The sequence below is a fragment of the Aegilops tauschii genome, chromosome 5, assembly GCF_002575655.3.
Source record: "Aegilops tauschii subsp. strangulata cultivar AL8/78 chromosome 5, Aet v6.0, whole genome shotgun sequence".
Lineage (NCBI taxonomy): Eukaryota > Viridiplantae > Streptophyta > Magnoliopsida > Poales > Poaceae > Aegilops > Aegilops tauschii.
Genome location: NC_053039.3, coordinates 74,078,973 through 74,090,781, shown reverse-complemented (window position 1 = coordinate 74,090,781; position 11,809 = coordinate 74,078,973). Strand labels below are relative to the sequence as shown.

At 40.8% G+C, this 11,809-nt stretch overlaps 1 protein-coding gene across 4 annotated transcripts; it reads left to right on the top strand.

Moving 5' to 3' along the window:
- The first annotated feature begins 447 nt into the window (after positions 1 to 447).
- Positions 448 to 4,039, top strand: LOC109759869 (cold-responsive protein kinase 1). 4 transcript variants are annotated; one of them, XM_020318706.4, is made up of 7 exons: positions 448 to 719; positions 2,047 to 2,161; positions 2,260 to 2,372; positions 2,455 to 2,665; positions 2,743 to 2,980; positions 3,079 to 3,229; positions 3,573 to 4,039. In XM_020318706.4, the coding sequence occupies exons 2-7, from the start codon at positions 2,113 to 2,115 to the stop codon at positions 3,894 to 3,896; spliced, it is 1,086 nt and encodes a 361-aa protein (XP_020174295.1). In that variant the 5' UTR covers positions 448 to 719; positions 2,047 to 2,112; the 3' UTR covers positions 3,897 to 4,039. The 4 variants fall into 4 exon arrangements, with proteins under 4 accessions (XP_020174295.1, XP_020174294.1, XP_020174296.1 ...); XM_020318705.4 differs by having other exon boundaries at positions 2,047 to 2,170; XM_020318707.4 differs by having other exon boundaries at positions 559 to 719; positions 2,047 to 2,170; positions 2,460 to 2,665.
- Positions 4,040 to 11,809: the final 7,770 nt, after the last annotated feature.

Genomic DNA, 11,809 nt, shown 5'->3' with positions numbered 1-11,809 from the left:
ACATGATCATAAAGGATGAGCATGTGGATGAAATCTTCAACCAAGATTTCAATTTCAGGGTGAAAATGTTGTGTCTGAGTATGAAGGAGCGGCAATGTTTGCACGGTTCACCCAATTTTATCATAAAATGCGGGATTGAGCAACTCCAATTTAATTTCAAGATGATTTGGTTGAGCATATATATGTGAGCTCACCTGGGCAACCAACATATCAATATATGTATCGTCTCCTTTTCTATTCAATGTATTCGTGACAATTTAAATTTTATTTGTTTTGTAAATTATGAGTTTTTATTTGCTTCTGATTTAAACTTTGGGCAATATTGCACCCGCAAAATACATAATCTTTGGGCAATATTTGATATGTATGCAGAAAATTATGCAAAAATATGGTTATACTGACCACGCGGATGAAAGTGGGTCGGCGCGTTTCGATTGAGGTATGTATCACGCGGCGGTGTCGAGTATGTTCCCCTCGCAGCGCTGATGTCACCAAGCTCCGTCATCGTGCGCTCTACGATTTGCTTTACACAAACCCCCACTGGGTACCAGATCCCTCAGCCACCACGTCCTTGTCCTAATCCGGCAATCTCCCCTCTCTCTTTCTCCAGCGCGGCCGACTGGCTCTCAGATACCGGCGGCGCTCAGGCCACTTATCCTCGCCGGCTGGTTCTTGGGGCACAGGCGGCGCTAAGGGCGCAGGAGCTCCATCCACATCAGGTGATTCTCGCTTTTGCTCTGGATCCCGCTTCATTTCTTGCTTGCTTCCGCGGTTCTTTTTGCGGGGACGCTTCCGCGGCCTTGGGGTGGCCACCAATCTCTTGCTCTAACCCATCCAAGCTCCAATCCCACCCAATGTGGCATAAAATCTACCACCTCCGTGCCGTAGCCTAATCCTGCTCTGTCCCCGACCTCATTCTTAGACATTAATTTGTTTTTTTAAGCTGATGATTACCTAAATCTAAACGAACGACCACAACATTTGCCTCCCTGGATCCTGCGTGCCCTGGGCCGAGTGCCCCGGCTTCTCAACACCGGATTTGATGGCTCCAGCTTCGACGAGGCCAAGAGGTTTCACTCCTTGGTGCTGCTTGCCACGTTTTGCCCATGTGCTAAGAAATGTTTATCTAGTGTAGCATATGTGTGCATTATATGTTGGATAGAAATTGGGGGGTATGTATTTTGTTCGAGATTGATCGGTTCCTTCTTCCATTTTGCATCTTAGAAGAAGTCAATGCTATTGATTATTATTCAAACAATATACCCTACATGTGCATGAGTGGTACCAGATGCGATAGATAGGAACTTTATTACTCCCTCTGTTCACTTTTATAAGACCTTGAAGACATTTCAGACAATGTGCAAAACAGCCTATTTTGAGTTGTCTGAAACGACTTACAAAAGTGAACGGAGGGAGTACTTTATTAGTCTATTATTGGTCTATTTTTGATAACTAGCTATAAAAAACTACCATTGGTAATACCATTTCACTATGTGAGAGTAAATTTTTTTGTTTGACAATCAAGGACTAGCCTTGAGATGCTCTTACATTGGTAATGTATAAATGCGTGAAGTTTAGTGAAATTCACATTGTGTTTCTCTGCATGGATCTGATAGTACAATGCATAGTATGCACTTTCATGGAGATAAAATGCATCATTATTTATACGGATCAGACAGTGTTAGTGGGGCGCACCAGTGAATTGCAGCATTATTTATATGGAGAGGGGGGGGGGGGGGGGGGTCTAACTTTACTTGTCAGTGTTGGTGGGGTGCGCCACTGAATTGCATTAGTCTGCTTCTTTTCCTCTGTGACTTTTGATAATTATTACTCCCTCTGTAAACTGATATAAGATGTTACCAAATATATTTATGGTCTAGCGGTGCCGATAAACGGGCATGTGTTTGGTTAACCATTTACGGGTTTGTGATCTGAGGCTATTAGGTAGATTTACACTGATTAGTTTTTTTTCAATGAGATTTATACCAATTAGTTGTTCCTTATCGGAATGAAAAACTGTTCTGATTCCGCTCTTTCTTTTTGCAGGAATTCAGCCCGAAATTAGCCAGTTCTCTTTGTTGATATCCACGATTTGGCTTCTGATTTACAAACATGGCTTGTTGCCTTATGTGTAGAAAGGACATCGAACAGACTATTGAAGGTGAAGAAGGCGAGCATTTCATGTCTTTGCTCAGTTTTATAACCACTTTTACTGCAAAAACGTCCCATTCTGATTCACTTGCATTTGCTTTCTGGCAGCTCCAGGAGGAAATAAGGTGAAAGCTTTTTCTTACAGCGAGCTGAGAAAAGCTACACATGATTTTAGTGGAGCAAACAAGGTTGGCGAAGGCGGTTTTGGTTCTGTGTTCAGGGTAATTTCCCCAAGTCAATGGCCACATAAACAATATCCTTTGCATCAAGCTCTCTTAGCTAACATTCATTTTATTTGATTAGGGAAGGCTTAAAGACGGCACAATTGTTGCGGTAAAGGTGCTGTCTGCCCATTCAAAGCAAGGCATCCGAGAGTTCTTTACTGAACTTACAGCAATTTCTGATATTGTGCATGAAAACCTGATCACCTTAGTCGGTTGCTGCGCTGAGGGACCCCATAGGATCCTTGTATACAACTATCTTGAAAACAATAGCCTTGCACATACACTGCTAGGTGACATACTTTTCTGCCCTATGTGTCCTTTGCTGATCATTTAATGCTTTAATAACCATCTTGCTTAAGTATTGCAGGTAAGGGTTATAGCAGAATTCGATTCAACTGGAGAGTCCGTGTTAAAATTGCTCTAGGTGTTGCCCATGGGCTTGCATTTCTTCACGAAGAAATCCATCCTCCCATAATCCACCGGGACATAAAGGCAAGCAATATTCTGCTCGACAAGGATCTCACACCCAAAATTTCTGATTTTGGGTTGGCAAGGCTCCTCCCTCCAAATGCAACTCATGTGAGCACCCGCGTTGCAGGTACAATGTAAGTATAACCTTGTTTGGGGTTTGGTTGGGAATTGGAATATATTTCATTCTGATCTCTCTCTCTCTCTCTCTGCCTTTTTTCTCTCCTTCTGTCAGAGGATACCTGGCTCCTGAATATGCAGTTAGAGGGCAAGTGACAAAGAAGTCAGATATTTATAGTTTTGGTGTTTTGCTATTGGAAATTGTTAGTGGCAGGTGTAACCACAATAATAGATTGCCTTATGAAGACCAATTTCTGCTCGAGAGGGTAAGCTCTATCGTAATACTATGTTCACCAAACCTATGCTTCATTTTGAGACTGAGTTGTGATTCTTCTTCCATGGCGCGGTTATCATTTAGGTGTTAGCTAAAACATATCTCATAGGATACTACTTGCAGTGTTGATTGTTCTTAACATCCCAGTAATTCTGTTTATGATTTGGCACCCAAACTGTATCAACTTTTTGAGACCACAATTAGCAAACCGCCGTGTGTAAGAATATCTCAAGAGCCATATCGTTACTAGATTTTATTCTAGTTTATTTTTAACATTTGGAGGAACATTTTTTTTGGCTGTTTCTGACCTTAAGGATCTGCTGGTGCTCTTGCAGACATGGACATGTTATGAACAAGGACAGCTCGAGAAGATGATAGATACAGATCTAGAAGATGACCTAGACTCCGACGAGGCATGCCGATTCTTGAAAGTTGGTCTTCTGTGCACTCAAGACGCGATGAAACTCCGTCCCAACATGACCAACGTCCTCCGGATGCTGACCGGAGAAAAGGATGTCTCCATGGAGAAGATCACCAAGCCTGCTGTGATCGGTGACATGGGAGACATCAAGGTCAACAACCAGCAGAGACCAGGCGACTCGCAATCTGAACCATCCACAATCATATCATCAGAAGCAACAGCAGAGTCATCGCCGTGAGCAGTACAGAATATATGATGCAAATCCTGTTGTTGTACATTATCATGCTGGGTCGGCACAAGTGCGTGTTCAGTTGACTGATGCCACCGTGGTGTTACTATGCAGTTAAGTTATTGCATAATTAAACAAAGTTTCCTTTATAAGTTGCCTGACGCATTTATCTGACAGACGTTCACTGGGGGCGAATTGCCAGAGAACGCCTCACTTGCCATGCCAAAATAACTAAATTTGCCGCGCGTCGTTGAGCGAAATGCCCTGTGCGAAACGGGAAATTGCCATGTAAATGAAAGAATTATCAGCGATTTTATAGAAAAATTGTCATCCACGTGATCTGGATCCAATGTCTTTGTGGGCGTTCGCTGGGACTGTCTTCCCGGCAAACGTTTGCCCATTAACATGTCCGAGAGAGAAAAATGGTGTTTGGGCTGCATGGATTCTTCTCGACGTAAGTTGATCGTCATGGAGCCGCTTCCTAATAATAATCCTTTTTTTGAACTTCGGCGACTTTATTTAATTCATAATCATATCCTTTATAATAAGCGGAATCAGGAAATCAGGAGGTTTATCATGCCACACCCCTTGACTCTTGATCCAAGAAATTAAAACGAGCAATAGTATGAGCACACTCATCACGCACACAATGATTTATTGTCGCCTTGCCGAAAGAACTCATCAACCTTCGACAGTCGTTAGTAATTACCGCGCTTGGCACCCGGTAGTCATCCGGATTCTGGATAGCTTGAACAATCTCCATAGAATCACTCTCAATGGACAAAGAAAAAATGCCCATCTCATCAGCAAGTCGTAGTCCCATTAATAGTGCAAACGCCTCCATCGTTGGAGCGTCCATTGCATTCGGTTTATATTCCATGGCCGCAGCAACAAAACCTCCCTTTGAGTCTCGTAAAATAGCACCAGTTGCCCCTGCCCCTGAGTCAACATGATATGAAGCATCAACATTAAGCTTTATACAGTCTGATGTTGGTCTAGACCTTCTAGTCTGTCGTGGAGGAACTAGCTTCTTTTCTGCTACCCAGTTTGCAACGATACCCCTAATCTGTAGAGACGATCGTGCTGGTGTACCAATCTCTTTATCATGGGACACTTGACGTCATTCCCACCAGATATACCAACACGCAACCATAGCCAATTCCACTGCATTTTCTCCCTGGAATGAGACACCACCAGATAAACTGGGACATATTATCTCATCAAGTATCAATGAACCGGACCTATGATGCTCAGCAATCGCGGCCACATTCGCGCCTAGGCCGAGTTCCTCCCATACCTCTCTAGCTCTGCAACAGATAAATAACATGTGCTTAAGGTCTTCACGATCTACCTTGCACACCAGACAAGTCACTGGAGTTTTAATGTGCTTGTTCGCTAAATTACAATAACAGGGCACAATTCCGTGTAGAGCTCTCCAAATAAAAATATGTACTTTGGAGGGATACTCAGATCCCAAAGTAATTTCCATATCGGATGTGACATGCTTCTTCCCACACCAGTATCAATACCCGCTCTAGTTCGATACTCCGCTTTCCATTCCGCATGATCAGCCGAACGGACAGTAAATCTCCCAGACTTACATAATTGCCATGCTATGAAATCTGGTTGTTCTTGGGATGGAAGCGGAATTTGCATAATCCTTGTAACGTCAATAGGACAAAAATTGTCATGTACCAATTGTACATCCCACTCTCCCGTACGTGGATCAATAAGATCTTGTACCGTCTCAAGAAGGCAATGCCCGCGTGGTGTCATCACAGGCCTATCATGGGCGGTAGGGATCCAAAGATCAGACCAAATATTAATACTTGCCCCATTGCCTCCCAACGAGGCACCTTTTTTAAGAACCGCATTGAAAAGGCCCCCCTTCGGATAATATTTCGCACGAAGTACCTGAGCACACAAAGACTCTGGTTCACTTAGTAGTCTCCAACACTGCTTAGCCAACATTGCTTGATTAAAACAGTGTAAATCTCGGAAATCCATCCCTCCTTCTTTCTTTCTTCAGAATACACATCTTCCACTATGCCTTCGAATGCAATTTCTTTTGGTTCTGTGAACCTCCCCACCAATACCTAGCAATTGCATCACATGTACTCTTGCAGATGTTCTTTGGCAAACTGGAAACTGACATAGCATAAACGGGAATGGACTGCGCAACAAAGGAGTAATAGCGGGCTAGCGCTAATCTATCATATCTTCATCCACCGCCTGGCGGAGATGGACCAGTGATGCCGCCGGTTCAGGTTTTGTTCGGTCAGACTGCTGGTTCATCGGTTCATTTGCTGGTTTTTAAGCCATACAAATATGTAAAAATAAGTCAAATATACAAAGTTTCTAGTCTTTAACAGTTATTAGCAAAAGAGGCTGTGCATTGCAACCGGAGAAAAAAGTAACAGATGCCCCTGACCAATAACCGTGACTCAAGACCCCAATAGGTCCATGTTATTTATTCGAGCACGGTATCCCATCTGTGTTGCCTCTTATCCTCCTCCCACCCTCACCGACGGTGGTCTCGGTGCTCACACAATCACAACATGTTTCAACGTGGTCAATCCTAAGACATCTCTCTCTCCGCATAAAATGAGAAATCTGCTTTCCTTTTTTCCCATGCGAAGTTTTGCCGACGCGTACATGCATTGTTACAGATGATTACTTTTGTATCCAATCTAATTTTACTAAGGTGTTCATTTTCAATCCGAATCTACACCGATACAAAAGAGAGGCGGATCGTGCATTATTGATTAAGGTAGCACCCAAAATAATAATTTTAAAATTGTTAACAAATAAAATAACATCATATTCATATTCTACAAAAAATCAAATTTTATATATAATATGTTAAAATTGGAGTTATGGTGTAAAAGATATGACTATTTTAAAAACATACATATGTACTGCAGGTTAATTAAATCAAATGTCAGGGTGTTTTCTGCAAACAACAAATAGTTTTTCTGGAGCCACTTAAACCTAGAGTGCGGGTTGATTTGAGGAAACTGCAGAAGGTTTTTCGCAAATAGTGAAAGATTATGTCTGGAATCACTTAAACTGGGACTACGAGTAGATTTTAAGAAAGAGCGATGGTTTTCTGCAAAAAGATGCAACGGTGGATGGGCAGAAGCGTTTCGTCTCTGGAATCACTTAAACCAGGACTGCGGGTTGATTTTAGGAAAGAACGGGGGTTTTCTACAAACAGAGGCGGTGGACGGTCAGAAGTGTTGCAACAGAAGAGATAATTGACGTGTCCACTGAAACATCCGTCAGCACGTCCCAACAACATCCGAATTGTGCCAGACAATGGCAGAGAGACGCAGATTGAGGTCTAGTAGAAATTTATACCAGTAGTACTGTAAGAAGCATGGTACACATACAATACTTTTGGTACGATTAGTATACGACCATTATGATCTCTATAAAAGGATTCTATTAAATGTGTTTTAGGCCATCTTGCATATGCTTGAAGATTAATAGAAAATGTGTCTACATCTGAGCGAAATGACCCTAGTTCGTTGCATACAACTCGACGCCCTATTTCTTTTGCACATAATTGTTGCACACTGCGCAACAACGCATATATGCGTGCCCCTCCCACATCCCTCCATATATAATTCCTTTTCATTATTGCATTGCATGCAAGCCACACCCTTGGTTTTAATACCAATTCATCTGTGTTATTCTCTCCTTCATATTTTTAAAATCTCCCGTTCTTTTTTACCTACTGATCACGCCCTTTATTCTTTCCTTTCTTTATTACTCCTATATGCCCATTGAAATCGATTATTCAGACTCTCTTCGATCCGTATAGGCCCTCATAACATATTTCATATATATAAAGATGACATAGAAGTTATATTGTGTGTTAGCATTTCCTAAAATACACCAGAGCAATTAATTAGATTAATTGAGTTTATGCCCTGAATAGAATTTTAAAGTGGTTAATAGGAACAAATAATAGCAGGTTGAAAACTACGCAGTTTTAACCAAATTACATATATAAATTATTTTAATCCGAGTTACGGTTGGAAAGTTATAGCATAATAATGTTTAACATATTCCGTGTAAATAATAAAAGTCAGGGTCCTAACGGGCAGAAAACAGAGCGAACTGGGCCTATTGCAGCTGAACGAGGAATACTAACTGGCGCCCAGGCGCGCGAGATAGCGGCTGCCGCAGTTCGACCGAGGCTCAATAGAGAAAGAGCACTTAATGTAGGACCACAGATTATTTAAAGAAAAAATTAGGAGCTTTTTTGTATAACATATAACGAACGGACGGGCCTCCATACTTTACTAGTAGGCACCCCGTGTGTTGCTACGCGCTACCATTTAATATAAATGAATTAAATAAATAATTAAGAATGTATTGAAAGTAGAAGCTCATTCCTCTCAGCTCCTCAAAATTCAACCGTCAAGACAGTCCGGGCTTCCTGAAATCCAGACCATATGAGGGGAGAAATGTGGTTTTTCGGACTATCCGCCATATTATTGCCAACACGCGGGCCCAACACAAAAACCCCCACCCACTTTTTCTGCTAGACCCTCCCATTCCTACTCGTTTTTCGGCCATAGCGGAACATTTCTCATTGGAACTCTCCAATTTAAAACCAGATGACGGCCACCTCACCTTCGCAATGGAGCCCTCTCTCCTTCACATCTTACTTCTACACGGGCTGCCCTGATCCCCTCCTCCATTGTGTTCGTGTCGATCTGCCACCTCCATAAAGGGGGAGGAGGTGAGCGACGTTCATGAAACCCCGCCCCACCCCCCAAGGCAAGACGACAGATCTGATGTCTCCTGGTCCATTACTACATTGCAACATAGAGTTGAAATGCCATGCATTACCATGAAATAAAAATACGATATCCATTGTTGGGCATGCAACTGATACGCCACCGTGTCCGTTATCAACTCTTGAAGCAACCAACCAATGGGTTTACTTTTCTATCATAACCAAAAAATTGTACGACTTGATGGAAAAAATATAAATGGCTCGATCATGCAAATTCTACAAAGCCATCTCTAATGAAACACAATTTTACCACATTTTCTAAAGTAGGAAATTAGCCGTAACTCAGTAGACTAACCCCAATCCACATCCACATCTACAGCATAATATAATTGGGGTGGGGGGGGGGGGGGGGGGCACGTGTGTCCACATAATTTTTTATAGGACAAGTGGACATCACACATAATCTCACGTCAATGATAATCTTGCTAAACCCGAAACAAAATATTGTTGCCAGACACTTCAAGTAACCACCTACTGATCTATCGTTGTTCTTACTGAGCAGTTGGATATAACTTTAAACTGTTTTACAACTTGTTGCTTCTAAATCAGTTCATCTCAATGCACACATGAAGTACAATCCACTATTTGATTCCTAGTTCTTTCATGTTTATACCCGATCAAACTTTTATACACAGATCCACCATGAGTTGTAAGAAGTTAGAAAATGAACCAAAAAATAAATTTAAAATACATTAGAATATCGAAAGCCATGCTATAGTACCACCAGATATGATCTGAGAAAACAAATGTTCCCACCAATAGCGAGAACTGCATGGCAAACAGCTAGATAAGCAAAAATAAATATAACCACGATAGAATCTCAGCTTAAAATAGCATAGCGCCCTTGATTAATTCCTGAGAGTCCACTACTAACGAAGGCCGCAACATGATGAATCTTTTCATCCATAAACTACAATATTTCAACAATCAGCTCTCCTGACAAGGATACTCTATTTAAACACATGCCACTTGGCACCGACATAGCGGCCATCCTTAGCCTAGGCACATCCTCACAAGTCTCACCAATGAGCCCAGTGCTCCATAAAAAATACAAATTGAGATCCCCATTAAAAGTTTGATAGCATAACTATCACCAAACTTGAAGGTGTTGTTTTTATCATGTAGACATTCCTCGAACACATATCCGGGTCCTTCTTGAAAGAATCCTGGGTTGGAATAAATATACACACCTCTAGGCAGGAGAAAACAGAAAGCAAACACAGATATGATTGAAACTGCCTGGGAAGAGCCTCAGTAATTGTTACCTTGGTTTTCCTTAGCTCCATTACTCAATTCACATAATCACAAACTCTGTAATTGAACCGATAAAGGAATAGGTTGCCATCAAGCATTAGGTCAATGTTAGCAATCTACCTCATGTGATATTTCACAAAAGCAGTAGTTTCATCACGAACGGTGGTGGACTGTGTGCCCTTTGTATCTGGTTTTCACCTAGTTTCCCCTAATTAACCGGGCAACTCTCTTCTTCTTTATAAAATGCAGGACCCCCTGCCCATCTGGAGGTAGTACTTGGAAAAAGTATACTATTTTGTGTCTGGATTATTTTTTTAATGTAGAGGATTGTGCATGATTTATATTAGTTAATAAACCGCAGGACAACATTTTCAGTTCTAATCTCCATAGCTCTAGGTAGTGTGTACTAACTTTGTTTTTGCAAATGTCGGGAGAGCCATGAGAAGTCAAGTGCTACTTGATATAGTAGGTCAAACAACCTACAAACTTTGTACTTCTTAATCAAGGTCAAACTAGTTCACGGGAACAATCCAAATAAGAGTAGTTATCATGTCTTGAAAGAAATATACAATAGGTGTTCATATATATAAAGGCAGCACATTTATTATTCTAGCTCCAAACTCGAAAGCAATATATAATTTACGAACATTACTCCACTGTCATAGAACCTGCAATCTCGAATATGACCTTTCGACTCAAGAACCATATTCTGACATGGCACTCATATTTTACCGTATGATAGTGCAATGAAATTCTAATAACACAAACAGTAAATCGTCCACATGTGATATTTATTAGGAATGTGTGCTATATAACAAATATTTATCACGCCCCTCATTATTACTGTAACTTCTTCAACATGAGCATACTCTCATGGATCAAGAGGCAACGAACACTACTAAATTGAAAGGTTATAAATGAGTGCCACAAAAGGCAAGCCATCTAACACTCCATCATACTGTATACCATGAAATAAAACATTAAGAAGAGATGTTTGAAGTAGTACCTCTCTGATAATAAGGGGGGATACTAACTACTTTGAGCCATACAAGAAATCTGGCGTAGTAAATTTAGCTCCGAGCAGTCAATACATTGCAGGATAATTTCAAGTTCTGATCTGCAACCACATCAACACATGAGATTATATGGTCAGATACAGAATCATATACAACTCAAAGTAAGTTTACAGTTTACACTAACCATTCCGCAGAAAGAAAATAAATGTCTATGTATGTTCTAATTTGTATTTAGTGCAAATAACTTTCCATAAGATTTAAATTTCCGCATAAAAATGTGTCTCGGTTTAGATAAGAGTTATTTCTCAGATATTTGAAACAGGGTGATTTTTTTGTCCTAGCAGACAAGAAGCCCATAGATGTGCAGATCCTACGTGTACTGTAGTTATATAATTTGAAGGGTGCCATGATCAAGAAAAAACTAATCTGCAAAAGCATGTATGTATGGTCTGAATGATAAATAAAAATTCAAATATTTCCAATTTGAGAAGCAGGTGTCACTGATATATATAGATAGTCCAAAGGTGATTTATCTATATATCCTTCACCTTGATATCATATAACCTATGTTCAGCCCTAAAGCATGTAATTGTTTCCTTGTCAACAAAGCTAATATGAACATAAAATGTGTGGTGTTAATCACCAACAGGGAAAGTAGATCCTACAGTTCTGCAACAGGCAGCAACCAAGATATACACAAAAGGGTAATATGTGCAGGAGAACTTAAAATGGCAACACCTATAACAACATATATAAAAGGCAAACTGTACCGCGAGCTAAGAAAAGTAAGAATTATCTAACCGATAGATGCCCAATAGTAAATGTTCTTTACTGTGCACTAT

What these genes read in the sequence shown, in the direction of transcription:
- LOC109759869 (XM_020318705.4), top strand. Translation starts at nt 2,113, where the DNA reads ATGGCTTGTTGCCTTATGTGTAGAAAGGACATCGAACAGACTATTGAA. An exon ending in GACTATTGAAGGTGAAGAAG is followed by an intron (nt 2,171 to 2,259) that starts GCGAGCATTTCA and finishes GCTTTCTGGCAG; the next exon opens with CTCCAGGAGGAAATAAGGTG. An exon ending in CCTTGCACATACACTGCTAG is followed by an intron (nt 2,666 to 2,742) that starts GTGACATACTTT and finishes TAAGTATTGCAG; the next exon opens with GTAAGGGTTATAGCAGAATT.